The 16061-nt window shown below is 40.1% G+C and overlaps 2 protein-coding genes across 21 annotated transcripts in view; both read right to left on the bottom strand.

The window, feature by feature from the left end:
* LOC127036722 (butyrophilin subfamily 1 member A1-like) overlaps positions 1 to 16061 on the bottom strand; it is a 294970-nt gene that overhangs the window by 110782 nt on the left and 168127 nt on the right. The gene's annotated exons all lie outside the window — the stretch shown is intronic.
* LOC127036720 (butyrophilin subfamily 1 member A1-like) overlaps positions 1 to 16061 on the bottom strand; it is a 40333-nt gene that overhangs the window by 3418 nt on the left and 20854 nt on the right. For all 8 annotated transcript variants that reach the window (XM_050927871.1, XM_050927867.1, XM_050927868.1 and 5 more), the window contains 4 exons: positions 8932 to 8952; positions 8057 to 8077; positions 3998 to 4018; positions 322 to 342 (listed from right to left, as the gene is read on the bottom strand). In XM_050927871.1, the coding sequence (XP_050783828.1) occupies positions 322 to 342; positions 3998 to 4018; positions 8057 to 8077; positions 8932 to 8952 (84 nt within the window). The remainder of the gene's footprint in view (positions 1 to 321; positions 343 to 3997; positions 4019 to 8056; positions 8078 to 8931; positions 8953 to 16061) is intronic.

The raw sequence follows: 16061 nt of genomic DNA, 5'->3' as shown, positions 1-16061 counted from the left end.
GGTGAAATTCATTTCTAGAACAAGCACTAGGCCTCTGCAGCACAGGTTATACACTATGACCTATTTTGAAGGGTTACGTGGACCTGAAGTGACACATAGTCCATTGCACAGGGAAGACTTTCACTCAATGGGAGCAGGAATAAGTCTGTAGCATAGATCAGTCTATCCGTGCAGATTGTATCAAAATGGTACTCTAACAACAACAACAATAATCCTTCCGTTTCTGCATGTCTAACTATGAGAAGTTCATATCGATTTCCATCTCTTTTCCAGCATAGAACTGAATTAACTTTTACATTTGAAGAATCAACACACACTTACTCAGTTCTACTTCTTGTTCATCTGCAAAGAAAATAAGATTGTCTTCATTTACACATCTTGTGAATTTCATTTGGGTTATATAGCAGATATTAAAAGCTTCTAATCTCTAAAATTTCTAATCTGACACCCCTCACCAACTCTGTTGCAAAAGATTTGCAAAGAGATTCATCTCCCTACCATAAAACTCACCCATAAGACCTGTCACTGCAGTAGAGGAAATCCTGAGCATTGTCACCGCTTTAGAGATGTTACACATTACCTGTTTCTGCAGTTCTAACACATTCCATGATATGAAATGAAAGATTAATAGGAAAAATATTTTTGCTCCTATACTTTTAACAGTGAGCCTTTCACAGCTCTTTATATATATTTTGCCACTTTAGTCAGTTAAATAGAATTATACTGTGGAGGAACCAGTTCAAAGTTACTTTTTGCTGCCTTGATTATTGTCTCTTATTGCAGCTCTGTGTGTGTGTGTGTGTGTGTGTGTGTGTGTGTGTGTGTGTGTGTGTGTGTGTGTGTGTGTGTGTGTGTGTGTGTGTGTGTGTGTGAAGAGTTTCTAATTTAAAACAACCAACATATTCCACTGTTACACATTCCCAATTTCTGTCCTGTACAAGGGTTTCTGCCTGGTTTGACCATCTCCTGGTGGCAGGAAGCCACACTGGCTCACTACACACAGTTGATATTAAGAGGAATTAGTCTGGCCATGGGGACCTCCTCGGCAGCCCTTGTGGTAATTGGAACAAGCACAGTAAGCCCAGGCACTGGGTAATGGCGGGGCAACAATGAGTCAAGTACTCAGGCCCCCGGGCAGGGCTGAGCAACAACAGTACAAATAGTATCAAGCCCAGACCCTAGGTCAAGGCAGGGCAATACAGAGTCAGGGACTCAGGCCCTCAGACAGGGCCGAGCAACAACAGTACAAAGAGGAGCAAGCCCAGGCCCTAGTGGGCAATCAGCAGGTCCGGTAACTCCTCCGGGTAGAGGGCGCAGGGCGAGTCAGGCCAATCCTGGCCTGCACCTTGCGCTACGGGGGTTTCCCAGTCGCAGGGTAGGCTAGAGACATCCGGCCTCCCTGGCGACTGGGCTTTCAGTGAGCTCTGAGGGCGAGCCTTTATATTTCTGGGTCGCTGCCTGACTCTCTGAGGGGTGGGCTCAGAGCTCCCTAGCTCTGCTCACTCCGGCCTCCGGATGGACTCGTCCCCCTCCGGGGCGGCGGGGACCCACACTAGCTCACTACAATCCCAGTGCCCAATATCCAACCAGACCCATATGCCAGCCATGCCAGACCTCTGAAAAGCATTTCACACCATGAAGAGGAAATCCCAAGCCTTCTCCCAGCACTGGAAATTCTACAAACTCCTTGCCTTCTTATGGATACTGATCTCAGAACCCACCACGCTCATCTGCCAGTCCCTTTTCACTGACATGCAATAGGCATCAATCTTTCTTGTATTCACAGTTCTTGTCCCCTAAAACTTTTCCTCCCAATATTACCCAACCAGACATCCTACAAGCAACAAAATCAATAGTCCTTAATCTTGTACTTCTAGTTTTGTCTCCATACCGCACAGAAATAATGTAATATCCAGAACCAAGACAAAATTAGGTAATTTATAAAATATTCTAAGTATAGAAATAGTAAATTACTAGAATCAAAGGCAAAGGCAAAGGTATACCATTATCGAGGATACATTCATAGATTCCAAGGCCAGACCATTGTGATCATTTAGTCTGATCCCCTATATGATACAGGGCAAAGAACTCCCCCAAAATAATTCTTAGAGCAGATCTTTTAGAAAAACAGCCAATTTTGATTTAGAAATGGTTAGTGATGGAGAATCTACATGATCTTTGATTAATTGTTCCAGTGGATAATTACTCTCACTGTTGATAATGTATGTCTTATTTCCAGTCTGAATTTGTGTAGCTTCAACTTCCAGCCATACACAATGCAATAGAAGTAAAAATTAGACAAATTCAGATTGGAACTTAGACCCGATTGAGAATTTTTACAATAAAATGTCCTTTAGATGAAAAATGTTGATGCATCAAAACTAACACTGAGAAATAGTGTTCTGTTCACTGAAACAGTGAATAATAATAATAATAATTAATAAAAATGTCTCGTAAAAGTTTTGAGATTTTAAAAAACATCACATTTTAACATGTTTGTAATGGAAAGTTTTGAATTTCCAAGTCAAAAGACTTTTTGTTAAGAAGTTTTAGTAAATTTACAATGACAATGGTTTTTAAAAAGGAAAAAGACATTTAAATATCTATTCAAAACTTTCCAAAATTATCAAAACAAGATTTAATTGACCTAAACTGAAGTGAGTGGGGGTAGGGGGCTTTTGGTTTGTGAAAAAAATTCAAGATTTCAACTGTTCACTCTGATTCAAGATGGAAAAATGTTTTGAAATGTTGAAAATTCTAATGGGGCAGGAAGCTCTACTACTAACCGAATAACAGATAATACTTTAATAAAGAGCTGTTTGGCATATGATAAAGTTTGAGAACATTTGTCTCAGCTTGTCTAAGGTGAGGTTGGAGGATGTCATGTGAAAAGAAGGATGTGTCCCTGCTTTATCACATAGCTCATCATCACCTTTTCATATTTTGTCAGGAGCATTTTGATGAGCACATACAAAATGTGCGGAGGCCTTCAGCCCCTTCATCTCCATGCCAGGCTAGGAATGAGCCTATCCATGTTGGCTCTGATATTCATCTCCCCTCTCTTGCTCCACCAAATCCCATAGCCCAGGAGTGGTAGTGGAAAGACTTTTCAATAGCAGCCTCCAAAAACATGGGGGTTGGAGGAAGAGATTCCTGGCTGCATCCCTCAGGGGTACACCCTGGCAAGGGTGACAAGACCCATGAAGGCTGGCAAAAGTGTGTGTCTTGTCCTCCACAGATCTCAAGTGGGGGGTGGGGGGGAGAAGAGAAAATTGACCGATATAGCAAAACATCAGCAAGGGTAATCAGTGGTTCATATTTTGAGTGTGGGACACCCACATACAGTCACTATCTCACGGGGCTTGATCGTACTGCTATTATTGACATCAGCAGCAAATTCCAAATCATATAGTTGGAGATACATTGTCAGGGCCTAACTCCCTCTATATTCATAGATGTGGAAATATACCTATTGCATAGAACTGGAAGGGACCCTGAAAGGTCTTCGAGTCCAGCCGCCTGCCTTCACTAGCAGGACCAAGTACTGATTTTTGCCCCAGATGTCGACATGGCCCCCTCAAGGAGTAAACTCACAACCCTGGATTTAGCAGGCCAATGCTCAAACCTCTGAGCTATCCCTCCCTCAAAGATATGTAAGGACTGATTTGGGATGAAATTCATCCCTGGACTACGAGCAAGTGTTAGGACTATGCAGCACAAGATACTCATGTATGCCCTATTTTGAATGGGCAAGTGGGATATAAGTGACACATAGCCCATTGCATAGGGGAGAGTTTCACCTAATGGGAGCAGGACTTGATTTGTAGCATTCATCCATCCATCCTAGCAAATTTTATCAAAATGATATTCTATCAACAACAACAAAGATCCTTCAGTTCCCATATTTCTAACTATGAGAACTTCATTTCTGTTTGCATCTCTTTTTCAGTATGGAACCGAACTGACTTTTATATTCAAAGAATAAATACACACTTACTCAGTTTTCCTTGGAGTTCATCTGCAAATTAAAAAAAAAAAAAAAGAATTTCTTAATTCACATACTTGCAGATTTCAGTTGGGTTAGCTGTCAGATATTAAGCCTCCCCTGAAACTCTTCTGTAACACTAACCCACACATTGGCATAGGCAGCATGGATCAAACCTGGGACCTCTGGAGCTAAATGCATGAACTGCTACTGCATGAGTTAAAAGACATTGCTCTTAGCCAAAGCTGGAGCAGGCTCATTAATCCCTAGGCCATTCAGCCACCACTAGAGGGAGGCAGAGTGCCAGTGTGAGCAAGAAGGGGGTTACACTTCTAGTCTGACACCCCTCACCAACTCTCTTGCAAGAATCCAAACCAGATTCATCCTACTGTAAACTCCCTAATAAAACCTGTCACTGCAATAAAGGAAATCCTGAGCATTGTCACTGCTTTAGAGATGCTACACACTGCCTCTTTCTGGAGTCCAAACACAACCAGTGAGATATATTAAAAGATTATTAAGAAAAAATATTTTTGTTCCTATACTTCTAACCGTGAACCCTTCACAGCTCTTTATATATGTTTTACCAGTAAAGTCAGTTTAACAGAATTGTATTGAAGAACCAATGCAAAGTTACTTTTTTCAGCATTGATAATAATTTCTTATTGCCGTCGTGTGTGTGTGAGAGTAGTAGCGTTCATGATTTTAAGGAATGGTCTGAGGGAGAACAGCAAAATAAAGACAATGGATTTGAAGAAAGTAAGACATAAGAAATAATTCTTCCACTCTACTCCGAGCTGATTAGGCCTCAGCTAGAGTATTGTGTCCAGTTCTGAACACCACATTTCAAGAACGATGTGGACAAATTGGATAAAGTCCAGAGAAGTGCAACAAAAATGATTAAAGATCTAGAAAACATAACTTATGAGGGAAGACTGAAAAAATTGGGTTTGTTTAATCTGAAAAAGAGAAGACTGAGAAGGGATATGATAACAGTTTTCAAGTACATAAAAGGTTGTTACAAGGAGGAGGGAGAAAAATTGTTCTTCTTAACCTCTGAGGACAGGACAAGAAGCAATGGGCTTAAACTGGAGCAAAACAGGTTTAGGCTGGACATTAAGAAAAACTTCCTAACTATCAGGATGGTTAAGCACTGGAATAAATTGCTTAGGAAGGTTGTGGAATCTCCATCGCTGGAGATTTTTAAGAGCAGATTAGACAAACATCTGTTGGGGATGGTCACCTGTTGGGGATGGTCTAGACAATATTTAGTCCTGCTATGAGTGCAGGTATGAGTGCAGGTACTTGGACTAAAAGACCTCTCGAGGTCCCTTCCAGTCCTATGATTCTATGAAATACTCACAAATATTACATTTTAATCACTCCTGAGGAGCTTCTAATCTGAAACACACCAGATATTCCACTGTCACACATGCCCTATTTCTATACCAGTCTATGACAGGTACCCAACAAGACCCACCTGCCAGCCATGACAGAATCTGAAAAAAAACTCACTCCATGAAGAGGAAATCCGAAGCGTTCTCCAGCACTGGAAACTCTACAAACTCCTTGTCTTTCTGTCATAGGTTTCACCCCCACTCTGAACCTTAGAGTATAGATGTGGGGACCTGCATGTGAACCTCCTAAACTTAATTACCAGCTTAGATCAATAGGCTGCCACTACTCCCAAGGACTAACTCCCTTCCCTGTGTAGTCTTGAGACTCCTTCACCAATTTCTTGATGAACACCGATCCAACCCCTTGGATCTTATTACAAGGAGAATTTAACCATCCTCCCTCCTTTCCCCCACCAGTTCCTGGTGAGTCCAGATCCAGTCCCCTTGGATCTTAACAACAGGGAAAAATCAATCAGATTCTTAAAAAGGAGGCTTTTAATTAAAGAAAAGAAAGGTAAAAGAAAAAAACCTCTGGGAGACAGTATACAAGCTGATCTCACAGACAACAGATTTAAAACAAAGGATGTTCCCCTGGGCAAAAACCTTAGTACACACAAGAATACCAAATTTGATTATTCCCCTAATGCCAAGACAAGTTACAAAAAGAAAATAAACATAAACCTATTTATTCTTTTCTAAAACTTACTACTCTGATAAGAGGCTGATTCCTTGATCTTTTCCACTGCGGCTGAAACTGAACTGACTCTAAACAAAGTTTCCTTTTGAAACATCTTGTTCCCCCATTGGTTCCTCTGGTCAGGTGTCAGGTAGGCTAGGTGAACTTCTTAACCCTTTACAGGTAAAAGAGGCATTAACCCTTAACTATCTGTTTATGACACTTCCCATGGAAACTGATCTCACAACTCACCACTCCCATCTGCCTGTCCCTTTTCATTGACACACTGACAGTCATCACTCTCTCTTAAATTCAGAGTTCTTCCCCCCCCCAAAAAAAATCTCCCCTGAATATTACCCACCCAGACCTCAGGGGGGCAGGAGGGCGGAGGTGGAGAAGACACAATTGATATACCAAAAAATCAGCAAGGGTAATACAATATTTCATATTTTGAGTGGGGGACACCCACATACAATCATCACCTCACAGGATGTGATCCTGCTGTCATTATTGAAATCAATGGCAAATTCCAAATCACTTTATTAGAGACACATTGTCAGGGCCTAACTCCCTCTATATTCACAGACATGTAAGGACTTATCTGGGGTGAAATTCCTCCCTGTACAGCGAGCAGCAAAAGATGGACTCTGCAGAACAAGATACTCACATATGTCCTATTTTGAAGGGATGTGTGGGATATAGGTGACTCACAGCCTATTTGCATAGGAGAGACTTTCACCCAATGGAAGAAGGAATTCATAGAATCATAGAATCATAGAATACTAGGGTTGGAAGGGACCTCAGGAGGTCATCTAGTCCAACCCCCTGCTCAAAGCAGGACCGATCCCCAACTAAATCATCCCAGCCAGGGCTTTGCCAAGCCTGACCTTAAAAACCTCCCTAGGTAACCCATTCCAGTACTTCACCACCCTCCTAGTGAAAAAGTTTTTCCTAATATGATCTGTAGCATTCATCTGTCCATCCTAGCAAATTTTATCAAAATAATATTCTAATAACAAAGATCCTTCAGTGCCCGTACTATGGAATTTAATTTCTATTTGCATCACTTTTCCACCATGGAATTGAATTAATTTTTATATTAAAATAATCAACACATGCTTACTCAGTTCTCTTTGGAGTTCATCTGCAAAATGACATCTGGTCACCCTACTCTGCTATGCCTCTCCCCTCTCTAGCTCCATCAAGGTCCTTAGATCAGAAGTGGAATTGAAGAGATTCCCTCTCTACCAGCCCCCAAAGACATAGAAGTGCACCCCTCCGGCCTGGTCACTGTGAGAGGCATTGGAGGGGCTCCCACACTCTTCATGCGTTGCAGGAGTGTGTGTCTTGCCCTCCCCAGACCTCATGGAGGAAGGAGTGTGGTGGCGGAGAAGACACAATTGATATACCAAAAAATCAGCAAGGGTAATACAATATTTCATATTTTGAGGTGAGACACCCACGGACAGTCACTGTCTCACAGGACATGATCCTACTGCCATTATCGACATCAATGGCAAATTCCAAATCACATAGTTAGGGACACATTGTCAGGACCTATCTCCCTCTATAGTCATAGACATGTAAGGACATATTTGGGGTGAAATTCCTCCCTGGACAGCAAGCAAGCACTAGGACTTTGCAGCACAAAATACTCACATATGCCCTATTTTGAAGGGATGTGTACGATTTAAGTGATACACAGCCTATTTGCATAGGAGAAACTTTCACCCTATGAGAGCAGGAATTGATCTGTAGCATTCATCTGTCCATCCTAGCAAATTTGCATGGGAGAGACTTTCACCCTATGGGAGCAGGAATTGATCTGTAGCATTCATAAGTCCATCCTAACAAATTTTATCAAAATAATATTGTAACAACAACAAAGATCCTTCAGATCCCTTATTTCTAACTGTGAAAACTTCATTTCTATTTGCATCGCTTTTCCACCATGGAATTGAATTAATGTTTACATTCAAAGAATCAACACACACTTACTCAGTTCTATTTGGTGTTCATCTGCAAAGAACAAAATATTTTTTTAATGCACACACCTCGTGAATTTCAGTTGGTTAACTAGCAGATATTACCCCTCTCACCAAGAGGTTCCAATTTTATAACTCACACTAATTATGTTGCAAAAGTTCAAACCAGACTCATCTCCCTACTGTAAAACTCTTCAATAAATCCTGTCACTGCAATAAAGGACATTCTGAATATTGTCACTGCTTTAGAGATGCTGAACACTGCCTCTTTCTGGAGTCCAAACTCGAGACACGAGATTAATTAAAAGATCATTGGGAAAAATATTTTTGCTCCCAAACTTCTAACAGTGAACTCTGCACAGCTCTTTATAGATGTTTTACTAGATTAGTTAGTTTAACAGAACTGTATTGAAGAAGAACCAATTCAAAGTTACTTTTTTCTGCTTTGGTAGTCATCTTTTCTTGCAGTCATTTGTATGTCTGTGTGTGTAATGGGTTAACAAATACTCACAAATATTACATTTTAACCTCTTCCAAAGCCTTCACAATGAAATACCCCTCGTATTCCACTGTCACATACTTCCATCTGCTATCCCCATGTTCAGTATCCAATCAGACTCACCTGCCAGCTATGACAGGCCTCTGAATAAACCTCGCCCCATGAAGAGGAAAACCCAAACCTTCTCTCTGCATGGAAACTCTACAGACTCCTTGTCATCTCATGGAAACTACTCTCACAACCCATCACTCCCAGCTGCTAGTCTCTTTTCATCAACACACTGACAATCATCCATCTCTCTTGTATTCACAGTTCTTGTCCTGGAAACATTCCCCCAAACATTACACAACCAGACATCCTCCAAGCAATAGAAATCATTGAGACTTAACCTGGTACTTTCTGCATTCTTCCTGAAAAAGAAAAACAAAAAGAAAACCATGTGTTTAAACCTGTACTTCCAATTTTGTCTCCATAACATACAGAAATAATGGAATAAGCAAACCAAGACAAAGTTTGATAATTTATAAAATATTGTAAGTAGAGAAATAGTAAAATGCAAGAAACAAAGCCAATGATAGTTGTATACCACTGCAGATTCCTAGATTCCAATGCCAGAAGAGACCACTGTGATTGTATATCCTGAATCCTGGGACAAGACGGGCCACAGAACTTCCCCAAAGTAATGCCTAGAGACTCTTAGTAAATGTTTCCAATGGTGAATTACCTTCACTATTAAAAATTTACTTCTTATATCCAGTTTGAATTTGTCTAGCTTCAGCTTATAACCCTAGATCATATTATACCTTCCTGTGCTAGACTGAAGAGCCCATTAGCAGAGAATGACATAACGTGATCCAATGGAAGTTGAAAATAGACAAAGTCAGACTGGAAATTAGAGCTGATTTGGAATGTTTTCAAAGAAATGGTCTTTAGTTAAAAAATGCTGATACTTCAAAAATGAAATAGTTTGCGAAATAGTGTTCTGTTCACTGAAACAATGAATCAAAAAGCTTTTCATAAAAGAATTTTTGAATTTTTAAAAACATCCCATTTCAATATTTTTGTAATGAGATGTTTTGATTTTGAATTTTCACGTCAAGAGACTTTTCGTTTAGAAATTTAGGTAAATGCACATATAAAACTAATTTTAAAAAGCAAAAAAAAACCCCTTCAAAATCTAAACAAAACATTTCAAAATAATATTTTAATTGACTTAAACTCACCTGAGTTGGGATAAGAGGCTTTTGGTTTGTGAAACATTTTAGGATTTCAACTGTTCATCGTGTTTCAGGACGGGAAAATGTTTAGAATGTTGAAAGTTTTAATGGGACAGGAAAACCAACCAAAGCCTACTACTACTAATAGAATTTTTAAAAAGAGGATATTTTGGTAAAGAGCTGTTTGTCATATGATAAAGTTTGAGAACATTTGTCCTAGCTCTTGTAAGGTGAGTTTGGAGGGCATCAGGTGGAAAGGTAAAAAATGTGTCCCCCACCTTCTAACTCAGCACATCACCTTTTCATCTTTTGCTAGGAGCAGGAGTGTCTGGTTTTACACGTTCTGATGATGCACATAAGGAATGTGCTGAAGCCTTCAGCCCTTTCACCTCAGTGCTATGCTAGGAAGGAGCCAATCCCATAGACCAGGAGTTGTAATGGAAAGACTTCTCACTACCAGCCCCCAAACACATGGGGGAGAGTAGAAGAAATTCCAGCCTGCACCTCTCAGGGGAACACCCTGGCCAGGGTGACAGGGCTTGGAGGGCCTTCAACACCCCTGAAGCCTAGCAAGTGTGTGTCTTTAACTCCCGAAACCTCAAAGGGGCATGGAGGGGAGATTACTAAAAGATATAGGGAGGGGAAAAAAAACAGAAAGAGTAATGATCTATATTTGACAACAGGACACCCACGCATGCTATAGACTCATAGACTCATATGATCATCTAGTCTGACCTCCTGCACAATGCAGGCCACAGAATCTCACCCATCTACTTCTATAACAACCCCCTAACCTATGTCTGAGTTATTGAAGCCCTCAAATTGTGATTTGAAGACCTCAAGCTGCAAAGAATCCTCCAGCAAATGACTATCTCAAAGGGTGTGTTGTTACTTTTATTATTAAAGTCCATGGCAAATTTCAAATCATATAATTGATGACACAATGTCAGGGCCTTACTCCTCCTATACTCACAAACAAGTTATGACTGATTTAGGGTGAAATTCATCCCTGCAGAGAGAGAAGGACTAGACCTGTGCAACACAAGATACACATCTATGCCGTATTTTGAAGAAATGTGTGGGATATAAGTGACACATAGCCCATTGTATAGGAGAGACTTTCACGTAATGGGAGCAAGAACTGATCTGTGGAATTCATTTGTCCATCATATCAAATTTTATCAAAATAATATTCTAACTACAAAAATCCTTCAGTTCCCTTATTTCTAACTGTGAGAACTTCATATCTATTTGCATCACTTTTCCACCATGGAATTGAATTAATTTTACATTCAAATAATCAACACACACTTACTCCATTCTCTTTGGAGTTCATCTGCAAAGAAAAAAATATGCTTTTAATTCACATACCTTGTGAATTTCAGTTGGGTTAACTAGCAGATATTACTGCTCTCTCTGAAAGCTTCTAATCTGATATCTCACACTATTTATGTTGCAAGAGTCCAAACCAGACTCATCCCCCTACTGTAAAACTCCTTAATAAATCCTCTCACTGCAATAAAGGAAATTCTGAATATTGTCATTGCTTTAGAGATGCAACACACTGCCTCTTTCTGGAGTCCATACACAAGCCATGAGATTAATTAAAAGATTATTAGGGGAAAATATTTTTGCTTCTATACTTCTAATAGTCCTGCACAGCTCTTTATAGATGTTTTACTAGTATAGTCAGTTTAACAGAACTATTAAAGAAGAGTATGAAGAAGAACCGATTCAGAGTTACTTTCTTCTGTTTAATAGTCATCTCTTCTTGCAGTTATTGGTGTGTGTGTGTGTGTATCTGTGTAATGGGTTAACAAAGACTCACAAATATCATATATTAACCACTTTTGAAGCCTTCAATATTAAACAACCCACATATTCCACTGTCATACACTCCCAACTGCTATACCCATGTTCAGTATCCAAACAGATTAATCTGCCAGCCATGACAGGCCTCTGAATAAACCTCACCCCATGAAGAGAAAATCCCAAACCTTTTCTTAGCTTGGAAACTCTACAGATTCCTTGTCTTCTTATGTAATCTGCTCTCACAACCCATCCCTTCCATCTGCTAGTGCAACAAAGTCCCCTACACACCCCTCCTTGTGGCTACAAGACCATGGTGGTAGATATAAGGAGAGACAATGTAACATGTACCTACACAGAGGGGCACTCTGTCCCCCTCTGGTGGTGGCTGGGCTGCACAAAGAGCTTTATAGATAGACCTGGGTGAATAACGGATTTTTCGAATTGGAAAAAATCCAGGACAACAATCTGTTTCAATTCAAAACAAAAACAATTTTTTTTGTCAAATCAAAAAACAAATTGAAACAGTGTCAATTTGAATTAACCAAACTTCAGTTGACACAAGCTGATTTTTTTCTTGAGTTTTTCTTTTTGATTCAGCCATTTTTATTACCCGCCCCCCCAGTTTTTTTATTGGCCAAACTTGGAAACAAAATAGAATTTCAAATCAGAAAGCTGAAATGAGACATTTTGCCTTTTTTAAATGAAATATTTTGAAATAAAACACTTAAAACAAAACATTTCAAATCTTTTGAAAAGTTTCTCCTCAATTAAAACTATTGGTGGAATGCCACACGATTTTGGCAAATAGTTTCACACTCTAAAGAATGTATTTTTGGCACACGCATAGAAACAAAATAGCAAAAAAACATCCACCAATGCAGATCTGTTAATGATTGCACTACAGTGTTAGCCACTAGAGGTGGATCAAGTGCTCAAGTGGTAGTGATCAGTTCTGGCACAGTTTATCTGAGGCCCTGAACCATTTGTTTCTCATTGTCTTAAAGGCAGCCTCTCTCCTTCTTCCCTTTCATGGCAGGTACAATTAGCTTGAGTGTTCATACTTGACCAATGCCAGGGTGATGCTCAGTAGTGGGTTCTCAGCTCCAGAAGTGCACTAGAGTTTATGCTTGGCCGACTTTAAGGTGCTGTGGCAAATGAATCAGTTTATTTAAAAAATGCCTTGTCCATAAAGTTTTCCTGTTGGGTAGGTTTTATCTTCAAGCAAGTGGAGACAAGTAGGGCACGGGCTCATTTTGGGTACTAATTTATAGGTATATAGTGCACTCACTTTATAAGGCAATGGGCATAGGCTGTGGGTATCGAAGGCCAGGGCAGGCTAAGCCTCCCCTGACCCAGGCTGTGGCCCACCCCTTTTCCACCCTGTGGCCCCACTTTCCTTGTCAGCTCCAGCTAGCAGCCAGGAAAAACCCGGGGGCAGGGGGGCAGGGATATTGGGGCAACAGGCTGGGGCACTGCTGGGACTGGTAGCTTGGAGCGGTATTCAGATGGGCCCGGTGCCAGGGCTGGCCAAGGACTTAGAGGGACCGGCGGCTTGGCTCAGCTCTTGGGGGGCCCAGCCTGGCACTTGGAGAGGCTGGTCCAGTGGTCTGGCGCTTGCGAGGCCAGCCCATGTAGCTGGGGCAGGTGGGATGGGGCTCCTCTGACTGCAGAGGGTGGTGGTCTCTTGGCACCTCCATTTGTGGGTGGGGCCTTGGGGATCTGGTGGGAGGAAGGTGCGGCCTCAGGTGAAAGGAGTGGGGCTGGTGGGCTAGCCTCCCTGAAGTGGGGGTTCACTCAGCACCCACAGCAATGAGTTTTTAATACATTTCAAAAGCTATGAGAGGAGTTTGATGTCCTAAAAACAAGCTATTTTTTATTTACAAATGCATGGGGTTTGGTTTGTTTGTTTTTTTCTCTTTTTTCTTTAAATGTTAGGAATATGTTAAATGTTTCCTATACTCTAAAACAAAAATATTTTGAACATTTTCTTTGATACTTTAAAAAAAACTTCTCATAAAGAAAGAAACAGATGGGAGCAGAAATTAAATGAACAACAAAAGCCCCAGGGTGGATAAAAATCAATTATTTTATTTAAAAAAAACAGACTTCTTTCGTTGAAATCAGATTAGTGTTTTTAAATTTAAATATAAAACATAATTTTAACATAAACCTATTTACAATTAAATTTGAAATGATAGCAACCTATCATAAGGCCTAAACTTACTATAATCTATAAAAAGAATTAAAATTTAATAATAGTAATAAGAATAAGAATAACAACAACAACAACAACAGGTTTGCTGTCAATGTTTTAATAAAAGTCCAACCACTGAACTGGTGGAAAACGCTAGCTAAGCACCTGGAATTATTGTGGGGAAGTGCTAAACCAGCTTTTGACAGCAGTAGCCTCTTCTGCTTGTGCAAAGGGAATGTTTTCTTCTTTTCAATGTATTCAACTTGTTCAGTTCAATGACAAGTTTATTACAAATTAAGAAGCCAACTGGAAGTTGAAAAAGAAGGAAAACTTGTTTTCCTCTTTTTATTTAAAAATAAAAACTAGATGTGAAAGAATGAGATCCAGTAGTTCTAAAACTTGAAGGACATAGTGACTAGAAACAAGAAGTTCAGTTCATTAACTACAGAGAATACTTTGTTTAATAAATGAATTAGTTTTAAATGCAAGACATGTTTTGATATGTATCTAGCACATATAAGGAAGTCTTATTCTAATAATAATTTTAATATAATGATGTTTTGTGTATTTTAATTGAATGCCAATTTCCACCCAGATACAGCTTGATACAAATCATAAGTAAAAAAATTATCATCTAGTAAATAAGAAGTACATCATTCACTATTTTCTAACATAAAAATGTAAAATTTAAGAATCTGAATAAATATATGTTAAGCTATCTAATTGTCTAAATTAATGAATAGCTATAGCACGTGCTTTGGAATAGTGACAAGAAGTATCAAATTTAGCATAAAGGCTATATAGAGATGCAAATCAACATGTTGTAATGGTTACAAATTAATGAGAATCAACTTTTCTTTAGAAAAATAACTAAGTACAAATACAAAACACAATTAAAATTGATTATTTAAATGAAGACTTATTTAAATTATGATTGAAAACAGGGATTTTAATACCGTTGATGAAAATCAGTCCATCCCAAGAAGCAATGTTGTTTTTTTTCTTCTTCAGAAAAGATCAAACAAATAGAGCAGTGGTTCAGAAGTGGGTTCGGGAAGTGGGCTGTGCTTTGGGTTATGTGGAGGTCTCCCCCTTAAGGAGTACTGTAGTGGGACCAGAATGTGTCGGAAAAGTATTCTGGCACTTTTGCTGCATAGCAGGATGCCGTTTTGTTCTCATACAGTGTGACCTCTCACACACCATGCATGAAAGGTCATGCTGCTGGAGGGCATTCCCACACTGGTGGGGGCATTCTGGTACCACCAGTACTTGCCCATTCAGAACTACAGCACAAAGTAGTTTTAATTAAAGTGAAAATAAGGCTGACGTAATAACCTGTAATGATTGCCAACTGTTTATTTTTGGCTCCTTTGAGATTCTTATTTTAACAACTATCACTATAGTTGGTAGTGATCCTGGATAGCTCAGTTGGCAGAGTATGTCAGACTTTTAATCTGAGGGTTCAGGGTTCAAGTTTTGGTCGGATGATGAACTATTCACCAACATCTTCCAGACTACTGCACTGGGCAGTATAGTATGGAGAGGAAGTGACCAGTCCTCTGTGGAGAAAGAATTGGTTCATGACTATTTAGAAAAGCTGGATGTGCACAAGTCCATGGGGCCGGATGCTAAAGGAGTTGGTGGATATAATTGCAGAGCCATGGGCCATTATCTCTGAAAACTCATGGCGATTGGGGGAGGTCCTGGATGACTGGAAAAAGGCAAATATAGTGCAAGCTTTAAAAAAAGGGAAGGAGGAGGATCTGGGGAACTACAGGCCAGTCAGCCTCACCTCAGTCCCTGGAAGTATCATGGGTCAGGTCCTCAAGAAATCAATTCTGAAGCACTTTGAGGAGAGGAAAGTGATTAGGAACAGTCAGCATGGATTCACAAGGGCAAGTCATATCTGACTAACTTAATTGCCTTCTATGATGAGATAACCGGCTGTGTGAAGAGGGGAAAGCAGTAGACGTGTTATTTCTTGACTTTAGCAAAGCTTTTGATACCGTCTCCCACAATATTCTTGCCAGCAAGTTAAAGAAGTATGGGTTGTATGAATGGACTATAAGTCTGGACTGAAAGCTGGCTAGATCATCGGGCTCAACGGGCAATGATCAATGGCTCCATGTCTAGCTGGCAGCAGGTATCAAGTGGAGTGCCCCAAGGATCGGTTCTGGGGCTGGTTTTGTTCAATATCTTCATTAATGATCTGGAGGATGGCATGGACTGCACCCTCAGCAAGTTTGCAGATGACACTAAACTGGGAGGAGTGGTAGATATGCTGGAGGGTAGGGAT

The sequence above is a fragment of the Gopherus flavomarginatus genome, chromosome 18 (assembly GCF_025201925.1).
Source record: "Gopherus flavomarginatus isolate rGopFla2 chromosome 18, rGopFla2.mat.asm, whole genome shotgun sequence".
Classification (NCBI taxonomy): Eukaryota; Metazoa; Chordata; order Testudines; family Testudinidae; genus Gopherus; species Gopherus flavomarginatus.
The sequence above is the reverse complement of the archived record's forward strand: the minus strand, read 5'-3'. Positions and strand labels throughout refer to the sequence as shown.